Source organism: Hemicordylus capensis, chromosome 7 (genome assembly GCF_027244095.1).
Source record: "Hemicordylus capensis ecotype Gifberg chromosome 7, rHemCap1.1.pri, whole genome shotgun sequence".
Taxonomy (NCBI): domain Eukaryota; kingdom Metazoa; phylum Chordata; class Lepidosauria; order Squamata; family Cordylidae; genus Hemicordylus; species Hemicordylus capensis.
The window spans coordinates 24,919,157-24,941,999 of NC_069663.1; the positions used below are offsets into that span (position 1 = coordinate 24,919,157).

A 22,843-nucleotide genomic window follows, 5' to 3' on the forward strand; every position below is an offset into this window, starting at 1 on the left:
GAAGCTGCATAGCCCTGTTTTAGCTGATTAATCTAAAGTTTTTTAGTGCAAAGTATACACTTATATCTTTGCACCGGAGTTCTCACAAAGAGCTGAACCAAGTGGTTTTTGTCAGCATACACATTCAGCCCTGCTGAAAATCAATTCCTTTTCTCAGCTCAACTTGTGATAAATATTTACCCATTCATGTGCATGACCCTCACTTGCTTTCACTTTCCATCGCCTTCACTTGCCTCAGTGATGTCATTGCATGGGCACACCTGGTTGGTTATGTTGCACTGCAACATTGTCTTGTCACAGCACAGGAGAGCTACTGGTCTTGGGGTTGTGTGAGCATGAGTGGTCCCCTTTGTTAAGCAGGTTCCACCTTGGTTTGTTTTCAGATGGGCGACTACAGGTGAGTGCTGCAAGGTATGGGGCCATAGCTCAGTGGAAGATCATCTGCTTTGCACGCAGAAGATCCCAGGTTCACCTCCTGGCTTTTCCAGGTAAAGCTGAGAGAGGCTCCTACCTGAAATCTTGAAGAAGCCACTGACAGCTAGGGAAACAACACTGGGCCTGATGAACCAATGGTCTGACTCAGTATAAGGCAGATTCCTATGTCTCTATGTTCCTATGTTCCTGTTTACTGTGGTCCATGATTGGCTGGGATCACCCATGTGACTAATCCAAGAAGGAGAAGCAACCACAGGAGAAAATGAGACTGAAGCAGCACTGATAGGCAGGGAAAACAGCAGTGCCCATAAAGAATATACAATATAAGTGGTTTGGGAGGAAAACGGTACTCCTAATTTTCTTTTTCACCCCAAACCAAAGATGAAGAATATTCAGCAAAGCCCAAATAAGGGCACTTTCTCTCGGAATTGCAGTCCCTTGGGAAAGAGGTGGGATGCTCTTCGGAAGACCTCTTGTACCCGGTCACGCTCATATCATGACAGAGTAGTTTAGACCTTGGGCGGTGCTGTTTTCTGTGGCTTGGCTGTGCTCCTGGCTGCAGGTTCTCAGATCATGCTCTTTGCTCCGGTCCCACCAATGGAACAATCTGAAAAGCTCCCTTCGGAACTTGCCCCCTATGACGGCATACACCAAGGGGTTCAGACAGCAATGGAACATGCCCAGGCTTTCTGTGAAGAGCAGCCCAAAATCCAGCACTTTCTCCCGGGCACAGTCCCGATCCAGGTGGCCCAGGCGCTGTAAACTATCCACAAGGAGGAAGCCATGGAAAGGGGCCCAGCAGAGGACGAAAAGGCCTAAAATCACCAGCAGGAGGCTCAAGGCTGAGTACTTGCAGAAGAGGTGAGCCTGGTACAGTCTGGCAACGACCTGGCAGTAGCAGAATGCCATCACCAGTACAGGCAATAAGAAGCCGAGGGAGAAGGAGGTGAAACGTAGACCCAAATGCCACGACCCGGCTCCCTGGGCACTGAAATCCAGGTGGCAGACGGACGCTCCGGCCACGTGGCCGTAAGTCACGGTGTGGAAGTGTAACTCCGGCACAGACAAGCCAAAGCACAGCACCCAGAGCCCTGCGGAAGCCACGTATGTGTGGTGAAGCTTCCAGCGGTGGTGCAGCTGAATGCCACGGACGATCACCAAGTAGCGCTCGACGCTAAGGCAAGCCATGAGGAAAATGGTGCTGTAGCTGTTCATGGTGGACAGGGCACTCAGGAGTTTGCAGAGGAATTCTCCAAAGACCCAACTCTGGGCAAATTGTGCAGCACGGAAAGGGAGAATTAAGACCAGCAGGAGGTCGGCCATGGCCAACTGGAAGAGGAAGCAGTCAGCAAAGAGCCAGGGGCACCGGTGTTTGCCCAGGATGACCAGCACTGACCCGTTGCCCACTAGTCCCACCACGAAGGCCAAGGAGAAGACAGCTGGGCAGAAAAAGCGAGCAAATGCGCCCACCTCACTTTGAGTGCAGGGGACTGTTCTTGGGTCCGGCTCGGAGAAGTTGTCGGAATACTGGGAAGGAGAGAAAGCGAGTTAAAGGGAGAGGAATCGTTCATATTCACGTGGCCAGAATGGAAATGGAATCTGTGCACAACCAGGGGTCCGTTTTTCCAATTCCGTTCCATTCAATACACTTGAATTGTGTAACGTTCATTTTGGAGCGGGGAGGCAACATTTAAGGTCACAGTTATGAGAGTCCACACAATTTGTTCCGGGGTTGGGGTTGGGGAGCAAAATAGGATCACATATGCCGAGGACTGTCATTGAACTGTAATTCAAGTACTATTATTATGCTGTGAGCCTCCCAGAGAACCCTTTGTTATGGGGTGGCTAACAAAGTTTATTTACTATTTTCATTCATTCATTCATTCATTCATTCATTCATTTCAATGGTTCTACTCTAATCAAGACTAACATGAGGTACAACCAAATTTATTAAGGTTACAGACCAGCAGCGATACAACATACCATATTTACCCAAATCTAAGACAAGTTTTTCACCCTAGTTCTTGAGATCATTCACACAATCAAAAACTGTATCCTACTCAGCTTAGGAGCTGTGTGTGATCCCAATTTTCAGTTGTGTGGAAGCAAGGCAGGAAGCAAACCTGGGTAGAAGTGATTGTGTGGTAGGAAGAAAACCTTTTCCTCCTACCTGGCTTCCATAAAACTGAAAATTGGGATCACAGACACACAGCTCCCAAACCTGGCAATGGAACACAGTTTTTGTTTGTGTGAATGACCTCATAGCCTGCTAAATATTGGGGGGGTGTTGTGTTTCCAGAGTCCTCTTTATTTTGGGTAAGCACTGTATAACCAGCACTTAATCTCTGTCTTTTATGGCATAGTCTCACATTCAGAGTAGCCTTCTATTTGGGTAAAAACAGTAACAGGGGAAGGAATCGGACAGAAGCGTAGTATTTCTAACACTAGGGTTGTTTGACTGAAGCTTCTTGAAAGAGATAGAGATAGATAAGCGGTCACATCCTAGCATTAGCTCACTGTCGGGCGTCCCCATCCTCCTCCATGAAATAGGGTTGTTTACCCGGTCAAACCGGGAGGGGCCACAATTCCCTCCCGGAAGATAGGAAGGGCTTGTAGAGGCAGGAGACGACTGCTAGGGGATGGGCCAGTGTAGCCCAAGAGGCAGCAGAGTGGGGGAGATGGAATGATGATGACATCTGCCCCACATCTGCAGCCCTGTGTGGAAATGCTAGCGAGGGGGGGGTGGAGTCGGAGGGAAAGGCCCCTTGGGAGGCCAGAGATGGGGTGTCCCGTCCACTTGCATGGCCAAAGGAGAAGGAGCAAGCTGGAAGAGGGGAGGAGTGTCCTAAATGTAGGGCTTTATTTAAGGCAGGGGCTGCTGAAGATGAGACGGTCAGCAGAGACGGGGGTTTTTTGGTCCGGAAGGCTCTCTGGGAGGAGCACGGAACTTTATTCCCACTGATAGGAGTGGAGTGAATATACTTCCCTCCTCCCCAACCCTGAGGCAGTGCCCGTGCCTGTAATTTAGTGTGAGAGGGCGTGAAGGTTAATTGGGGAATTCCTCCTCCCTAAAGACGGATGCTCATATTCACTCCACTCGTACACACTGTTACTGAATTAATTGCAGCCGTGCTTCGGGTGGCCCGTCTCAGCCGTGCTCATGAAGCAGGGAGTTGTGTCAGCAGCATGCCGAGTAACAACTGCGAGTTCGTAATTGTTGGTATTTTAATTCACAAATAGTAGAAGTGCCGAATGGCAACCACTAAGGATCTTTGGAACTCTTCACACAGACAGCCAAACTCCATTGCTCCTACAGCTGGTCTTCAAGTGAAACAGGGGGCAAATTAGCAATGCAGAGACCCCAAACAAATTTGCAACAGAGGGGCTAATAAGCAATACGGTGACCCTCGGACAGATCTTGTCCAATGGGGCCCAGCTGGAAGGCCTAACGTCACCATATGTTAAACACTCACTTGAAAAAGGGTGCTTTACCGTGCTGCTTTTATTTTCAAGGAAAAACAACCCACCTGTAAGGAGGCATGCTCAAATAATAAGCAACAAATAGCAATCTCTTCACCTTGCCCTGTTCTACAGAGTCCCGGCCAGGACAATAAACCAAGTGATTTATTTATTCCAAGCAAATCAGAAGCCAACTTCTTCTTATTATTTATTTATTTATTTATTTATTTTATTCGATTTCTATACTGCCCTTCCAAAAATGGCTCAGGGCGGTTAACACAGAGAAATAATTAAAAAAATAAGATGGATCCCTGTCCACAAAGGGCTCACAATCTAAAAAGAAACGCAAGATAGACACCAGCAGCGGTCACTGGAGGTACTGTGCTGGGGATGGATAGGGCCAGTTACTCTCCCCCTGCTAAATAAAAGAGAACCACCATGTTAAAACGTGCCTCTTTGCCAAGTTAGCACCGATCTCCATGAAAGCCTGAAAAGCAATCCTGGGGCCACTGATAGTTTCATATTATGAGACATGGCTGGGGAAAATATTTGCACAGGGGGACCCTCCAAGGCTTTCCCCAGACATTGATTTTCTTTGCTTAATAATGGAAGGGCAAGTGTGCATTCATATATCATCTAGATTTACTTCAAGCTATCAGGGAACACTCCAGACACAATTCAAGTTTTCCATTGCACATTGGAACTTAGCCCAATTTATGTCCGGGGCGTTTTCTGGGCAAATCTGAAATATCCGATATGCCCTGTAACTCACAATACTTCAACCCCCTTAATCCTGCGAATCTCATGGGAAAGCTCCATGCATCCCTTCTGTCAGAGTTGGCAACCGATGTGTGTGTGCATGTGTGTCACCATTCATCTTTGCCACTCAGCCTCCTTTAAAAGGTGTCTTTAATTAATGCCGAATTAATTAAATTAAAACATTATAAAGTTGCCTGCTCTACTGTCTAGCCGGGCGGTGAGATCCCTGTTGGTGGGAAGACTGAGAAAACTTACCTCATGGTAGCTGGGAATGTCATCCCAGAAAGAGGTGCTTATGTTTCCTTCTGTTTCTGCCATCAGACCGTTGGCTTGAATGCCCGACTTGCGAAGAAGCTCCTGCACCTTCTCCCTCTCTAGTCCACCACACTCCAAATGTGGAAGTGGACCAAGTAGTTATTCCACAGCAGACACAAACCTTTAGCGTGGTGAAAGAAGGAAGGTGGAACCTTAAGAGAGAGAAAAAAAACCCAACCCATGACATTAGGAAACAAACCCAGATGGGGAAGTAGGCAGAATGTGGACCTAAGCTGTTGCCTGTTTTCCTGGCCCTGTTTTCCCCGTGTCTTTAGCAGAAGCATGAGAACTTTTCCTGTCAATGATGGGGAAAACTTCCCTGCTAAATTTGTGTGCGCCAGGTTTTTATTTAAACGGCATAGGAGCAGGGCCAGGAACTGGGAGAATCCAACTGCCAGGGTGTAGACCGCCTCGTAGTCCAGAAAAGACCCAGGAGACATTTCTTGGAGCTGTTCAGTGCATCTACACCAAGGGAGGAGTTACTCCTCAAACCTTTACTCTGCTTGCCTCTCTGACTGTTTGTAGGTGTGCATTCTCCAGGAGCTTTCTCACACAGGGTCTTTACCCCAAATCTCCTCCGGAAGGGAGGGTGTGTGTTCTCATTACAGCCAGATTCCCGCCGAGGTCAGTTGGGTCAGTTCTTTAGAAGCACCCCCAACACAAATTGGGCTTTCCCTGCTAGATTTCACCTCATCCTAGTTTCTATCCCAGTTTTTAAAATGCTGTTTCCGGGAAAATCCATTACAAGGCGCTGACATCAGTCTTTGCATTTACACAATAAGAGAAAGTCATGCCTAAGGAATGCAAAAACAAAGCTGCCTAGCTGCCTTGCCTTCGACCCTGAGGCAAAAGAGTTGAAACCCCAGTTTTCAGACTTTTGGCTTTTTGAAGGTGGGAGATCTGGGAGGAGGATTTGCAGCCTTTTGCAGAAAATGCGCCTTTCCTTGCATGCATTCCAAGCTGCGATGGGGCTGCAAAAGCAGGGGCGATGTTACAGGAGGGCTGACACATTATGGGGATTTCTTTGTGGATGTGTCTCTGTTGGGGTTATGGTGTGTGTGTGGTGGGGTGGTGCAGAATAGAAAGCCAAGGCTGATGCCTAACAGGCAGTCTGAGCCACAAACTAATTAAGCAGATGTGTGTGTGTGTGTGTGTGTGGACTTCAACAGAGCCAGATCACAGATGGTGTTTTAATTACTAAACCTTTGCGGGGGGGGGGAAGGGAGGTGTGGTGTCCCGCCTCCTCTAGGAAACCATTGTCCACAAGGAAAAAACGGAAGCGAGCTGTGTGTGAACCTACATAAAAGAAAACTCGCAGTAGAGAGGGGCAGGGCTGCTTCCCTAATGCTACAAGTTTCATTCGAAGTGGCTTCCCTCATTGGATACTCTGAGAGCTGGGAGTTCTGTGCGGGAAAGCGCCCATACCCGGCTCACACCCGGCTTTTAGTTTGCAACTCCTCTGGAATGGAGGAGTGTGTGTTCATATATCAGCCAACGTTACCCCGAAGTTCCTGCGAGCCATCAGGGAGCACTTAACACACGATTCAGGTTTTTCATTGTTTGTTAGAGAGCAGCCCGGTTTATATCCGGCCCAGGGTTTAAAAATCCACTTTTTGTGTCAGTATTTTTTGGACGATCTCCCAGCAAAGCCTTGCAGAAGACCTGTAGTAAAGCCTGCTGTCTGGGAAAGTCAGTTTGTAATATATGTGGGTATCTGCAGTATCTGACTTTGTCCACAAGATGGTGGAAGGACCTGCCTTCTTCTTCATAGTCTTTACAATAAAGTAAGTAAAGTTGTGCCGTCAAGTTGATTTCGACTCCTGGCGCCCACAGAGCCCTGTGGTTGTCTTTGGAAGAATACAGGAGGGGTTGACCATTGCCTCCTCCTGCACTGTATGAGATGATGCCTTTCAGCACCTTACTATATCACTGCCGCCCAGTAGGGGTGTGCACAGAATGGGCTGGCCCGGTTCAGTTCGGGTTTGAACCGGACTCAAACCCGACCAGGTCAGTTCGGTCCAGCACCCCGTCAAACCCCCTCCCCCCGTTTAGTTCGGGGGGTGGGGTTCGTGAACAATTTTTGGTTTAAATCTCCTGTGCAGTATGAAATTATGCCTTTCAGCATCTTCCTATATCGCTGCTGCCCGATATAGCGGGGATTCAAACTGGCAACCTTCTGCTTGTTAGACAAGCATTTCCCTGCAGTGCCACTTAAGGTGACTGGTCCTTACAATATAATACAATAACTTCTGCAGCCTTTGGAATTAGGATTTCAAGCAGTTCCAAGAAAATACACAATTCCTACCAGATAGAAAAAAACAACATTATGACAACATTTCCTAATCAAGTTATTAGAATTGTTGAGGCTGAAGTCAACTATAGCTTGTTGATCACACAGTATAGAGTCCAAAGAATTCAGGATTGTAACACAAAAGATCAGGCATTACAATAGAGTCAACAAGAATGTAATGAAGAAAGTCTCTCTCTTTTAATTTATATTTTATTTTTTTAAAAAAATCACATCTACATACAACTTTATCTAACATCTTAACCACATTTCCAAATAAACAAAGTAGTACTATTAGCAGTCACAACATATGAAACATCTAACATCTGGTGAGGAATGTACCAATCTGCCAATACTGGATAAACATAATCCCACAAATTGATTAAGCTTCTGTTGACCTTCTTTCACCTTTATAGAACTTGTAAATTTTGCCGTAACTGCACAATCATATTATTTTGACTACTAATCTGATCTTATAGGAATCTGAGCGTTTCCCCAATCTTTTGCATAATATATGCTTGCTGCAATTATCAAATAAAATATCGACTCCCTATACTGTACTGGTACCCTCTTTAGAGAAGTTCAACAATAATGAGCCCAATACATTAGTTCGATGATTGCCTCCGTCACTTCAGACCAAAACGCTCTTGCCTTATTACATTGCCATCCAATATGAAAATAAGTACCAACAAATAACCCACACTTTAAAGAAGAAAGTCTTTTAATTCTTTAGTACAGCTAAACCATCTAGCATGCTCTCCTCTTCTCCTGCTTGTTCTCTATCTGACCCACCCTCAATCCAGGACTGGACAAAGCTGTAACTAATCTAAAGCATTGCCCAAGAGCTGGTCTGGATCAAGGAATGGATTCATTAGAAACACCATATCTCTTCTTTCCCCACAAATATAATGCCATGCATATGCAAAGATACATATATAATTTAGAACAGCAAACAATAGGTCCACAGATTACATGAACAGCTATCACTATGTGGTCTAGTCATACAAGTAAGGTTGATCCTTTGTGGGTAACATTGACAAAGCAGCGCTCAGGAGCACACTGGATGAGTGCTGAATGAACTCCCTCTACTCTTACTGAAGTCTTATCAAAAGAATCCATTTCTTGTATTGATCTTCTTGCAGACAAGCAGGGCATTTATAGAACCAAAGCATTAAGGACACAAGAGCCCTGTTGAAGCGGGCCAAGTATTCTGTTTCTGATGGTGGACAGATGGAAGCTCACAAGCCAGATAGGAATGAAGCCATCAGCTCCCCTCTCACTTTTCTGAAGTCCCTGGTATGTAGTTCAAGGGGCACCCCTAGCACCCCAATATAATTTTTACTCTAAGCTGCTCAGAGAGTGGAAATCTATTATTTACAAATTTTACATTCCAAAATATTTACATTCAAAATGTCCCGGTGTAAATTTCAATATATTTCTACATTTGAGAGTCTGCAGTGAGGAAATCAGAACCCAGACACATCTTCCACATCTCAACTGGGCATGTAAGGTGAAATTCAGCAACGCACCTTTCCAAAACCTGGGATTCTAACATGGAAACTGAATTTTCAGGATTCAAAATGGTGGTGGTTTCCTCCAAATGTTGGAAGGTGGTTCTTCCAAATATCTTGAAGGTGTATTATTTGTTTCACTGTTTGTTTTTAATGAGCCCAGGTTGTTCCACAAAGCCTAGGTCTTGAGGGACTTTGGGAAATCCTCTGCGTTAGAGACCAACAATAGCTTTTTGGGTACTGAAAATGCTAGCAAAGAAGCATCATGACACATAGTGTGCACAACTCAACCCATGAAGGCCTTTGGTTGACATGCTCGGCAGGATCTTGTATCGTTTGTTGAACTTGTCTCAGAGACAAAAAGGAGAGAAAAGAAACATGCACATTCATCAAGGGCTGGACCATTTTCAACTCTCTTAAAAGCAATGTATGGCCAGAGGACAATCAGTGATAGAATTCTGTGAATATGGCTGGATCTTGTAGGCAGCCAAGAGGCCTACTAGAGCCCAGTGTAGGAGGCCTCGGTGCTCTCTGACCAAGTCGAATCCCGCCCGTGGCTTGCCATCCTGGCGTGTCTCTTCAGGAACTGGTCGCTCACACAGCCGACTTCCTTGAGCAGTCTGAGGAATCTGTTTCGAAACTTGATGCCGACGAAGGCATAGAGCAGCGGGTTGAGGCAGCAGTGGAAGAAACCCAGGCTTGTGGTGATGGTCTCCGCAATATCCACTCTTGACTCTTGCTTGCAATCTTCTTGAAGGACTTCAAGGTCAATCAGGTTGTCGACAAACTGAACCAAGTGGTAAGGTGTCCAGCAAAGAAAGAAGACAACCACTACAGCCAAAATGACTTTCAGGGCTTTGTGTTTCTGGAAGCCTTTGGAGTGTAGGAGGGTGATGATGACACGGATATAGCAGTACACCATGGCCACCAGGGGAAGGAAGAAAGCCACCACCAGGTTGAAAATGCGAAGACCAATCTTCCACTGCCTGGCTGAGCGAGAGGCAAAGTTGAGGGAGCAGAAAGTGGCATTTTGGCGGGAATCAAATCTGGAATCCAAAAATATGAAATCTGGCACTGTGAAAAGAAAGCAGAGGACCCAAACAGCCAAGGAACTGAAAAGAATCAGGGTAGTCTTGTTCCTGTTGTACATGCGGGTGACATAAACGATGGAGAGGTACCGGTCAAAGCTGATGCAAACCAGGAAGAGGATGCTGGCATAGAAGTTGATCTTGAAAATGCCACCCACCATCTTGCACAAGGCACTCCCAAAGATCCAGTGGTAGACGGCCTGGACTGCCCAGAAAGGGAGCGTCATCACCAGAAGAACGTCTGCTACCGCCAGGTTCAGGATGAAAACGTCTGTCCCGGGCAATGACTCCTTAGCACGCAGCAACACAACCAATACCATGACATTTCCGCACAGTCCCAGGATAAAAATCAGGGTGTAGAACAAAGGTAGAAAGATCTCCTCAAAGGCCTGGATGTTGTAGAAGGTGCAGGGGGGGTCGGGGCAGCACAAGTAGGTGCTGTTGTCGTCATAGCTGGAAGAGTTGCCGAAGAACATGTAGAGATCTTTTTCATCCAGGGTATATGTGAAATCTGGATCCTAAAAAAAGAAGAAAAGAGTGAAATAAGCCAGAACGTTACATCCAAGGGAGTGTGCCCAACTCCCAAACTGGGGTAAGATGCTTGTCCAACCTTATTGCTGCTCGTAAGAATCGGCTCCTCTGTATCTGAGGTCTAGCCGGGCTGCTGCCAAGTGGTTAGACAAGCCATCCCAAAGCTGCAGCCCAGGATCCCACAGGAAAAGTCCAAGGGTATTCCCAGGGGCATAGCTAAGAGAGAGGGGGCCTGTGTTCACCCCTTTCTCCAGTGGCCCCTTGGAGTGAGGGAGATAATGAAGAAGATAGGGAGGAGTGGAGCTCAGGGTGGGGGTTTGGGGAGCTCAGGGGCCCGGGTTCTTTGAACCCACCTGCTCAATTATAGCTACAACCCTGGGTGTTCCTCATGAACTTGCCATAGCTCCGTTGGAAAGTTAGGGGGGAGCCAAGCAAGTTTCTAGAAGACAAGCTGCATTTCTTGGGAGGGTTGTGCACATCCCTAGGATGGTCTTGCACGCACCTAAAGCACCCTAGAACAGTTCCTGCACATCCCTAGGGTGGTCTTGCCTATGGGCTCCCTAGAGGCATCTGGTGGGCCACTGTGTGAAACAGGATGCTGGACTAGATGGGCCTTGGGCCTGATCCAGCAGGGCTGTTCTTATGTTCTTATGGTCCTGAAACGTCACTCAAGATGAAAGTCAAAGCGCATTTCAGGGTTCCTTGCAAAACGAAACGTCTGAGAATTTCTCAAGGAAACCAAAACAGTTTCTATAAATTAGGACAAGTCCCCCGGGGTGTGTGTGTGTCTGTGTCTCTCTCTCTTCTCAATAACATAAAAGACATAGACTTTTTGAGTAAAAGGCAGAAGCAGCATCATGTTCCTGTTTTGTGTGTCCTTGACCTGTGCAGCTCACACACACCAGCCCCCACACATCACACACTGCACTGTTAAGTGCAGCCCCAGATCATCGCGGATCCCTACAGAGCAAGGGAGCACCCATGCAGTGAGACAGAAGGGAGCAGAACTTCCGAACTAACTGCAGCTTAGGAAAGCAGGAAAGTGGTAATTTGGGGCATCTTCCCCTTCCCCAGAAAACCCTCTGTGCCAGCCTAAAATATGTCCCTGAGGGATGTGTAGCCCTTGGGGACATATTTTTGGGTGGCCCCAGAGGGCTTCCTGGAGAAGAAAGAGCATCAAACATGGCCAGGTCCTCGCTGCACTGGTGCAGTTCATTAGAAAGTTCTATCAGACAGGCTGCTCTCTCGCTGCACCAGTGCATCTTTTGCTCTGTATGCCAGCCATGGTTTCACATCCTCTTGCATGATAGCCTGTGCTTCCTAGTAGCTTCCGTTACTGACTTGGTTGTGCCTGAGCAAGGCTGAGGGGGTGGCTACCGGCAACGTGGCAATTGTGCACCTGCAGCCATAGGGCATGCTCTCACGTACCCACACTGGAACAGGGGTTCTCAACCTTGGGTCCTCTGATGTCGCTGGACTACAACTCCCATCATTCCCACTATGGCTGTTGCACGGGAACACAAGAGCAAGGCCCTCCCTGCTGGCACCTGCCGCTCAAGCAAATTGTCCGGCTGCTGGAGCTGCCCGCCTGAGTCTGTCTCCTGGGCTTCTCCACTTTGGCATCTTTTCCAGCCAAAAGTCAAAAATGCTGTTGTTCAACACAGGAAGGGTACTGCTTACAACTCCCACTTCCTGTGGTGGCCACACTCATTTCTTTTGTCCCACTTTTACCAATTCTGGTCAAGGTGGTTTTGCAGGTTTTCTAAGCAACACTGAAACCTACAGAACCGGTGAACAGAGATGGTAGTAGGTTTATTTTATTTATTTTATTTATTTAACACATTTGTATACCACCCAAAACGCAAGTCTCTGGCCGGTTTACAACAAAACAATAAAAACAACAGATAAAAAGATTAAAACATTACAACAATTAAAATGTTAAACATTAAACCTATTTAACAATTAAAACAATATCTAATTAAAAGCCTGGGTGAACAAATGTGTCTTGACTGCCTTTTAAAAAGTTGTCAGAGATGGGGAGGCCCTTATTTCAGCAGCAGGAAGCATGTTCCAAAGCCTCGGGGCAGCAATGGAGACCGTCTGTCCCCATGTAGCCACCAGACGAGCCAGTGGCAACTGCAGACGAACCTCTCCAGATGATCTCAATGGGCGGTGTGGTTCATAGTGAAGAAGGCGTTCTCTTAAATACCCAGAGTCCAAGCTGCTTAAGGCTTTATAGGTTATAACCAAAACCTTGTATTTTGCCCAGAAACCTATCGGCAACCAGTGTAGATATTTTAAGGTAGGAGTGATATGGTTTCTCCGAGATGACGGAGACCAACCTGGCTGCCGCATTCTGGACCAACTGCAGTTTCCAGACTACATGCAAAGGCAGCCCTAAATATAGCGCATTGCAATAGTCAAGTCTGGAGGTGACCAGCAGATGTACTACTGTTCTGAGGTCATTTATGAGGTTGAGTGTGCATTAAAGCTGCCTTTATTTATTTCATTTCTTGCAGTGAGTGATAGCATGGTATAATATCATTGTACGGGGCATATACGCTCACCCCACTGTCCACAGGTCTTTTCAGGTTTTCCCAAGTGCTTAAAAAACCTGTTTGACATAAGACCATAGGAAGAGCCCTGTTTATGAATTTGAAAGTTTGCAAAGACTGCAAATTCCAGAATACATCACCCTTACTCCCTACCCCATCTACCAGCTCAGCCATGGAGAGGATCCCTCTTCTGCATGGCTCTTTCTTGTCTGTGTTTCTCCCTCACTACCTACTTGCTTGTTTCTCTCTCCTTGGCACTTTTTTTGCACAATTTGTCACCTCTTTCTCACCCCCCCCCTTATCTCTCTATCACTCTTTCAATTTTCTCACCTGCCTCTTCCTCTCTTTCCAGTCTCGCCTCCTCTGATCATCTTCTCAACTCTTGCTCTCTCTCTCTCTTGCTAGCATATTGCTCATTTGTGTCCATCTCTTCACACTTACTCATGCCTTCCTCTTTCACTCATCCTGTCTTCTCGCCTTCTCACCTCCCTTTCTTTCTTCTCTCACTATCTTCTTGCCAGTGAGTCTTTGTCTCTCCATCCCTTCCTTGCTGATGCATATGCTACCAGCCAGCATTGTTAGAGTATTAGACTAGGACAGGGGAGACCCAAGTTCAAATCCCCATTCAGCCATGAAACCCGCTGGGTGAATTTGGGCCAGTCACATATTTCTCAGACTAACCTACCTCACAGGGTTGTTACAAGGATAAACTAAGCTATGTACATCACACTGGGCTCTTCAGAGGAAGAGTGAGCTATAAATGTTAAAATAAATAAATGGTAGGAAACAGTGAGGCCTTTCACACAATTGGGTGGGCGAAAGACAGAGTTAAGCCTACCTTCCCCACAGACGATCCTGAACCGGCCCCAGCTGTCCACACGATCACGATGGCAATCAAGGCTTTAGAAATGAGGCTCCATGCACCCACACTTTGCCTTGATCAGAGATGCATCAGGTAGAAATTCATCAGGGGCATCTCTAAGAAGTGATTAGGGAAACTGCACCTGTTAAATGTCTGCCTGGATGCATTCCTCCCCAGCCCAATGTCCAGCTGAAAGACCAAGGCAAAATGTGGGTGCATGGAGCCTCAATTCTAAAGCCATCATTGTATACCAGACTGTACAAAGTGCAGAAGTTAAGATGGGCACCTTAACTTGCAATTTCCATTCTTTTTAGAGCATGACTGAAAATGCAAAGCAGCTTAATTCTCATTTTAAACCAAAGGTTTTTGGATTGCTGAATTATTTTTTCCATATCTGTGCAATTTATTCCAAAGATAAGTATTGTTCCTTAGGATTCCCCTAGTTTATCTATTACTAGTGCTCATAAAAATAAAATAAAATCACCTGTTTAAAGGAGAGCCCTAACTCTGTAGTTTAGTTCCTTTCATTGAAGCTTAGGAGTCACCAGCTTTAAAAGCCTAACACCACAATCCTGCATGCATTACTTGAGAGTAAACCCCACTGAGATCAAATATACATGCACAGGACATTGCTGCTCATTTTCTTTAAAATCACAGAAGACAAGTCTGATCAAATTTGGACTGATGGGTCTTCTATGTTTCATGGTGGGGTTTTCCACAGAGGTTGTCTGGATCAAATTCTTCAACTTGAGGAGAATGTCTGAAAGGCACTTATTAGAAATGTAAGGTGGAAATGTAAGCTTTTATTCTAACCGGTCCCAGATTCACTCTCTCCAAAGAGCAGAAAAGTAAACCAATGATCTACCAACAATTTGAGTTGTTTACCATCAATCCATTCTGGAAATTACGTTGCATTTTTAAATTATGTTTCCTACATTTGCTTTCCAATGTCTCCAATGGTTCAGAGAATCTCTTTTGAGTTAAACCAGCTGAGGCTATAATCCTGTGCCCAACGGAGCTAACTTCTGAGTAACAGGATTGCACTCTTAAATTCTCAGTGCTTAAGGTTCCTTAAGGTGTGCAGTCGATGAACTGTCTACCCTACTGAAGTCCATAAATCTAAACAGCACCCCCCTCAATATTTTCATCTCCAATCAAGAATATGACCATAAACTGGAACTCACCATGATCTCGATTATGCAGGCTTGCCAGATTCCATGCAGCACAAAAGATGAGTGAAGAGGTTCTGAGGAGGTTCAGAGGCCAGACCTTTGATCTAGTCTAATTGCACTGAACATCAGGCAGGAAATCTAGTTGAGGTTTCACACACGCGCATGTTACAGACACAATGTGCATATCTGCAAAGTAAAGCAGCAGCACCCTGACATTTTGTATCCCTTATTCTGAAGGCACAAGGATGGCCTCCAAACATGTGCAGAGTGCATTTCCCTCTTCCTCTCAGCATGGAGTCAACACATCCAGGTTAGTCTATCTCAGGAAATTGTCGATCAAGAATTCTTGGGCAGCAGGTGGCCGTCTTGGGAGGGTTAGGCCTGGATGTCTTTCACTTCACAAATTAAGCATTGAATGAAAACTGCATTCCACAGCTAGAACAAATTATATAGATGAAAAGGGAAGAGAAAGGAACCTAGCATAAATATGCTTAGTTTGCATACTTGAGTAACTTGATATCAGGAATGGACGGACAACATCATCATCATGAGACTCTGTCATTTAGGATTGCCCACTGCTTTGACTGACTCTGCTCCCCTGCCCTTTTCGCAGACTGGCCAGATGCAAAGAAAGAAAGAGCTTCTGTACTTTTAAGAGCTGTGTCGAAAGGGGGAATTTTTGAAGGTGCAGTTTTTCTCATCACACACACAAAAAACAAGCCCTGTGAAAAAGTGAACAGCAAAAAGGACTGTGGACTGGATGCAATGGTGCCCTTTTGCATAAATCAGGGTCTTTCTTATAATCATTAACTGTTTAAGATGAGCATCCTCGCTAGTTTTGGGAGCTGTGTGCAATCCCAGTTTCCGGCTGTGTGCTTGTAAAAGCAAGGTCGGGGAGCTAGATCGTCTGCTAAGCCTCAGCTGGGGAGATGAGCATATTCTGTTCAGCTTCCATCCCCAGCTTCTGAACGAGGTAGAAGGAGAAACTGCCCTACCCAACCTCAGGTTGGCAGGTAATCAAGCTCCCTGCCTCCTATCTTGCGTTTTACAAGCACATAAGCAAAAATCAAGACCATGCACAGCTTCTGAGGATACTTGTTCCACCCAGTTAATGATCCTGTTGTTAACAAGCCTAAAGTATAGTTCTGTTCATTAAGTATATAGGACACATCCAACAAAATATGTTATAAGCTGTTGAAACATGGTCAGATTCCACAGACATATACATCTTCAGCCTCCAATATGACACAAATGGCCACCAACTTGTTGAAAGGAATTGGGAATTTGTCTGCCTTTGTACATTCACACACAGCATGTTTGCTAAGCTATCCCAGCATAGTTATGGAGTCTTCTTTTACAGTACATTGACGGTGGGAACATTTCTTATTCTCCATCAGTCGATCCTTTATCACGGTCTCTGACCAGCCGGGGGGAAAAAGCACAATACACAATACAGCTCTGTAGAATTTAGAAACAAATGATAAGTATTGCGCTTACTAAGGCTAAATAACCATCAGCGGTTCCAACAAGTGTATAGAGTGTTTGACATGATCTCCCGTCGAGTTCTACAAGCTGTCACTCAAAACGTAGCTACGCTGTGTGTAAGTTCTGAATTCTGTCTAGAGAGAAGAAGGAAAACATAAAAATCATCAGATCGACCTGGCAAGAGTAATAAAAGAATTATGAATATCACAATAAAATATGCAATCCATGCTCCACTGATTCCACTGCTCCCGAACCACAAGTATATATGGGATTTTCTTAAATCTGCCCTCTGAAACTGCTGATGGTAAGACATTGAACTGTGCCGTTAACACTTTTTGACATTTGGGCACAGTGTGTGTGTTAAGATATTGAGCCAGCTCTGTGTTATAAATAATTGCCTCCCTAGGAATTTGGAACACTGTTTGGAATGAAATTTAGCTCTTGTTGGTACTTGACATCAAGAATTCATTGCCTTAGAACCACTCTGGCTTGATCAAATCCTAACACTAGCAAAAACCCAGGAGAAAACCAACAAAAGGACAGCTTTTCCTCTAATACCCTCTTCTAAGCTGTTCTAAAATTAGCAGCCAACACTAGTTGGACTATACCCATTGGAGTGGAAAAAAACTATAACCAGGAGTTAAAAATTATGAGTCACACCCTGGTCTCCACTCCACCCTCTGCAGATCTGCTTCCAACTGCCTCCTCCACAATTTTTTTTAAAAAGGACAAAATCGTTGCTTCACTTCTTTGAGCTGACTGACCAGCATCGTCAATTTAATTAATTAAAATGTATTTGGTAATCTGCACCTTCCACCTATTTGTAGCATAGAAGACGACTTCCAGATATTTAGAAGATATTGCTTGATCAATCTTATGCCCATTAATAAACCAATAGCTGGGGGGGGGCGCGAGTATATAGCCCTGCTTAACACCTTTTTTGATTTGGAACTGGTTCAGTAAGTTGAACCCGTAGATTACATCAGACTCACAAGCACTTGTTACTATAGAACTTATAAATAAGGAGCAGTGAGCGATGGTCAATCAAAAAAGTCCTCAGCACAGCACCCCTCCAGTTACTGTGGCTAGGGTCTATCTTACGTTTCTTTTTAGATTGTGGGCCCTTTGGGGACAAGGAGCCATCTTTATTTTTATTTATTTATTTATTTCTCTCTAATTTTGAGAAATTATGGAGTCAGCTACTACTACTACGAATTATAAGCTGCTGCTACGAATTTTTATATACTGCTTTTCAACGGAATCCTCAAAGCGGTTTACATAGTTACATGACTATACGGAACCATCACTTGGAGAAACATGTCAATGTGCCAATCCTTTCTTAATTAGTAGTCACGTGCAAATTTTGTTTACTGCTTCTTCTTTGACCTGTTGTTACTTTAACTCAAATTCTCAACATAAAAAGTAGTAAACATAGTACTATTCAACTACTCAACATGGTACTATTTTAGCATGAATAAGAACAGTTGTTTCTACAACATTCTTCAAAATTTCGGTTCTTCTGGGGAAACCAGCCATTAATGGGTTTGCAGCTTTAGTTACAACAAACATAGCATTGTGTAGTTCCTCTAATCCATCTTTTTATCTTAGTCTGTTCCTCTTTTGGGGTAGAAATAAGGAAACTCATGCTGAAAACCACTTATCATCCGGAGCAACATAAGAGGAATTTACGGGTTGTTCACATCGGCGGATTAGAGGCAATTGTCTACGGCAGCAAATCCGGGAGGAGTGGCACAAATGTTGGGGTGGGGGAATGTTTTATTTTATTTTATTTAACTTTTTAAAAACATTTAAAACTGCCGCTGCGTGGCAATGACGAGAGAGTAAGTCTTTTCCCACCCCCACTGCCGCAGCGAAGAGGGTAGGGGTGGCAAGGAGGAAGGAAGGCCCCCCCCATTTTTTTTCTAAATGTCCCAACGGCAGCGGGATGGGGAGCAGTGCCGGCGATTCATGGGTGCTGTGGGGAGCAGGGGACAAAGGGAAAGTCCCCCCCCCGCCCTGCCCTTTTACATTAAAACATCGCTGCCTGCCAGAGGCAGTGGTTGCCGCGGGGAGGGTGGTGTATGTTGGGGGAGGAAGTCCCCCATTTACCTTAAAGCAGCGTCCATCCGCTGCCTACCGGGGCATGTGGAACAACAGCGAGAGAGAGAGCTCCTTCCAGCTCCCCTCCTCCTTCCCAAATGAGTGCATGCCCCCAACACAACCAAGGGCCAAAACAGGCTACGCTGGCTGGGTCTTATCATGGAGATACGGCCAGGCCAGAGTTGGGACACCTGTTCCTTCTGTCCAGCCTCTCTGGCCTACGGCGTTCCTCCCTCTGAGCCTGTACTCGGGCCAAACGTCGCTGCCGGGGATCTGGGGCAGGCACCTCGCCTTCAGCGGCCTCGGAGGCTTCATCAGGAGGAGGGAGGGAAGGAGGCAGAGGGGCCCGCAAGCCTGTCAGCTGTGGCTGTGTTGAGCCGGCCGGAGCTTCAGCCTGCTCCCCCTGCTCCGGGTCTTCATCTGAAGAATCCTCCTCCATGGCCCTCATGGGAGTCATCACAGTGTAGCTCTACCTGACCTATGGCCAGACTGCCAGTAATACAAGTGCGCCGTATCCGGATCCCATCCCTAAATTAGAAAATAGAAATTAGAAAAACTAAATTAGAAAATAGGTAGGTAGAAAAACTGTCCTACCCAGCTGGGGCTTGACTGATGACCAAGCTCCTCACCACCAACTTCCTTTTCATCTAACACACGGCCGAAAATCGGGAGAGCGCCAAGCTCCCAAATTAGGATAGGAGGCTTCTCTTACCCCAATGTTGATCGTTTGAACTGATCAAATGTTTGAATAGGGCAGGCCTGCTCAACCTTGCCCCCCCGCAGCTGTTTTTAGACTACAACTCCCATAATCCCCAGCCACAGTGGCCAATAGCCAGGGATGATGGGAGCTGGAGGCCAACATCTGCAAGAGGGCCAAAGCTGAGCAGCCCTAGAATAGGGCTTATGGTACCTACCAAATGGATCTCAGTCAACAATGGAAGAGAAGGCCTCTGATGGTAACCAGAGGGCTGAAGCATATACATATGAGGGATCAAACTATATAGTACCTGTATGATGCAAAACGTATAAGGAAACATCTCTTTGTACATTTGTGTTAATGCTTTGGCATATGTTGCTTGGTTTATGGAGAAGCAAACAGTAATCGCTGGTGATCTGCACTGATGCTTGGAATGGATGGACCAGACAAAAGAGAAATGAAACTCCTGTTTTCAAGAACTGCACACATTTCTTCTCACTCCTGAGAGGATCAGCAGAGTAAATGGATGACTCACTTGACACATGACTGATCTGAGTGATCTCTCTCTCTGCATGGTGGCCCTTGGGCTTTCGGGGACATATCTGCAGTTTCAGTGAAGCTAGGAAGGGCAATGAATGAGCAGAGGTGTGAACAGGTATTACTGTGGATGGCCATTAAAACCATCCGTGATTTTTTTTTTGTCAGCACTTTTCTACTTCAAAAATGGTTCAACTCCCCGCCCACAGCAGCACATTTTCTTTTTATAAAGGCTGATTTACATGTGCATTTTGACATCCCATAGCTGAACTGCCTCTGTTAAGAAGTACCATTTTGGAGTGATGTCCCCTAGCTCAGGGATTCTCAGTGTTGGGTCCCCAGATGTTTTTGGACTTCAACTCCCAGAATCCCCAGCCCCTTTGGCCTTTGACTGGGGATTATGGGAGTTGAAGTCCAAAAACATCTGGGGACCCAACGTTGAGAATCCCTGCCCTAGATGATGTGAAAGGTCTTTCTGAGTTAATGGTTTCATATGTGCAAACCAACTGCATTGTAACAATGCAGAGACTGGAACGGTAAAGCCTGTGGCAGTGATTGGTTGAGATGCCCTGATGTCATAGAGGAGACTGGTGAGGCAGGCAGAAGAGTACTAAGGAAGAATCACAGCTAAGAACAAACACAAGCTCTAGGAAACTGGTTTGTCTGCTTGCTTGCTTCTGGATACTTGACTGCCTTTCAACCAATAGTTCCCAAAAGATGTGACATAACAATAAACAACGTAAGCCACCCTGAGCCATTTTTCGAAGGGCGGTATAAACATCCAATCAAATAAATAAATAAATAAAATTGAGACCCTTTGAAACAACAGCATGCTCAAGGCTGCTGTAAGCGTCCTCCTTAAGGGGGTGATAAACAACAGCAAAGAAAACAAAGGCAGAAAACACAATTAGCGCTTCTAAGATGAGAGGAGGACAAGCAAGAAACTGCTGGCAGGCAAAATGCAACAGAGCTTTCCCCGTGTGGTTTAATGGCTTGCTTTTGTACTCATTGAGAGCGTTGATGTTGAACCATAGACTGGTACCCCAAGAGCCCCTGTATGAGCACTGCTGCACCGTGGGAAAACAACCATATTAAAAAGTGTCAAGAAATGATCAGGAGAATTGACTCAAGTAGCAAAGGAGAATGCCAGACTAAAAGTTGCCTGGTTGGGAGGTCTCAGTCTAGGAAGAGGGCTCAGTGGTAGTGCTCAGGATCGGCATGCAGAACGTCCTATTGCAGGCCTGCTCAACTTCGGCCCTCCTGCAGATGTTGGCCTACAATTCCCATAATTCCTGGCTATTGGCTGCTGTGGCTGAGAATTATGGGAGTTGTAGTCCAAAAACAGCTGGGGGGCCTAAGTTGAGCAGGCCTGTCCTATTGGCATACCCAGATAGGGCTGGCAAAGACCCAGAAACCCTGCAAAACCCTGCAAAACTGTGGCTAGTCAGGGCAGACCATGGGTTCTCAAGCCCGAGACCCCAGATATTGTTGGACTACAGCTTCCATCATCCTTAGTCACAATGGCCAAAGGATGATGGGAGTTGCAGTTCAACATAATATGGGGACCCAGGTTTGAGAACGCCTGGGGTAGACAATAGTGAAGGAGATCGACCAAGCAGGGATGTGGAGTTGGGGGCCATGTTCACCCCTCTCCCTGGTGGCCCCTCGGATGAGGGAGATCATGAAGGAAATAGGGAGGGATGGAGGGCCCTCAGGAGCTGGGGGCCCCCGGGTTCTTTGAACCCATCTGCTCAATTATAGCTACACCCCTGGGACCAAGGGTCTGACTTCATATAAGGCATGGTTTATATATCCTCTGGTCATACAGGCTGCAGCAATCAAAGTTTAGCTGAGAGTTTAGCTGAGAGTAAGAGGTCAGGTAGGCCACCTAATGGCACAGCGGGGAAGTAACTTGCCTAGGGAACAAGAGGTTGCTGGTTTGAATCCCCACTGGTATGTTTCCCAGACTATGGGAAACACCTATATCGGGCAGCAGCGATACAGGAAGATGCTGAAAGGCATCATCTCCGAATGCGCAGGAGATGGCCATGGTCAACCCCTCCTGTATTCTACCCTCTCTGTAGTCGCCAGAACTCGACAGCACAAGTTTACCTTTAAGAGGTCAGGTTAACGTTGGGCTTGTTCACACAACCACCCAGCCAAGGTAGGAGATCCAGGGGTGCTCTCGATCGGTGGTTGTGTAAACCCAAACAGCCAGGGAGGAGGAAGAGAGAGTGATTGTCTGGGAAGGAGGAGCTGGGTAGGATGGCCTTTTGTCTAACCTTGATAAAATGCTGGGGAGAGAATCTGGGTAGGGCATACCCACCCGCTGAACCAGCTCCCTCCTCCCACACTGTGACTACCTGTAGATAGAGGGTATCTACCTGCAGATGGAGGGTAATCAACTTAAGTATGGTATTCTTCTGTTGCGTTAGTTGTATAGACATTTATGCAGATTGGAGCAATCAATTAATCAATTAAAACTAAACCAATTAATCAGCTAAGATTTCTTTCACCACCTCAGTCCTAAATGTAGTTGCATTTTGTTGCATTTTGTAACAGATGCCAGTTTTGTTTGCAAGATATTTACTCACTTCTTCACCCTGAGCACATTTATCACCGTCTATCATCTTGACACCTGTTCAGGCTCTCCTGCATTCAGCCCTGCTGTGCCCCAGCTGTGATGGGGTTCTGGAGCTCAACAGGAAGACCGAAGGAGTTACACATGGGGGTTTCATTTTCACACCTTCCCCACCGCAGAGCAGGCTGGCAGGTCTAGTTCCCTCCTTGTGGTTTCTGATTTTGCACTTCACACTTTGCTTACTTAGCAAACAGGTGGAAATGCGTCACAAGAACAGGTTCATCAAACGAGAATTCAGTGGAGAGTGCTGAGAATTTGTGCTGAATTCGTGCTGAGAGTGCCTTGTGTTTGTCGAAAACATGGCAGTCGTCATGGCCAACTCCCAGGCACTTTACTTGCCCAATATTTTTGCTTAGACTGTTTCCATTATTTTGTTGTGTACACCAGGACCTTTCCAGACAACAGGAAT

General features: G+C 46.0%; 2 protein-coding genes across 3 annotated transcripts; both read right to left on the reverse strand.

Moving 5' to 3' along the window:
- Positions 1-924: 924 nt before the first annotated feature.
- Positions 925-4,971, reverse strand: LOC128332886 (C-X-C chemokine receptor type 3-2-like). The gene is made up of 2 exons (XM_053267661.1): positions 4,909-4,971; positions 925-1,962 (listed from the first exon to the last, which is right to left on the reverse strand). Exons 1-2 carry the CDS (start codon positions 4,969-4,971, stop codon positions 925-927), a joined length of 1,101 nt encoding a protein of 366 aa, XP_053123636.1.
- A 2,479-nt stretch (positions 4,972-7,450) lies between these two features.
- CXCR3 (C-X-C motif chemokine receptor 3) lies at positions 7,451-16,537 on the reverse strand. Of its 2 annotated transcripts, none has more exons than XM_053268046.1 (2): positions 16,472-16,537; positions 7,451-10,372 (listed from the first exon to the last, which is right to left on the reverse strand). In XM_053268046.1, exon 2 carries the CDS (start codon positions 10,328-10,330, stop codon positions 9,266-9,268), a length of 1,065 nt encoding a protein of 354 aa, XP_053124021.1. In that variant the 5' UTR covers positions 10,331-10,372; positions 16,472-16,537; the 3' UTR covers positions 7,451-9,265. The 2 variants fall into 2 exon arrangements, with proteins under 2 accessions (XP_053124021.1, XP_053124020.1); XM_053268045.1 differs by lacking the exon at positions 16,472-16,537 and adding an exon at positions 14,987-15,030.
- Positions 16,538-22,843: the final 6,306 nt, after the last annotated feature.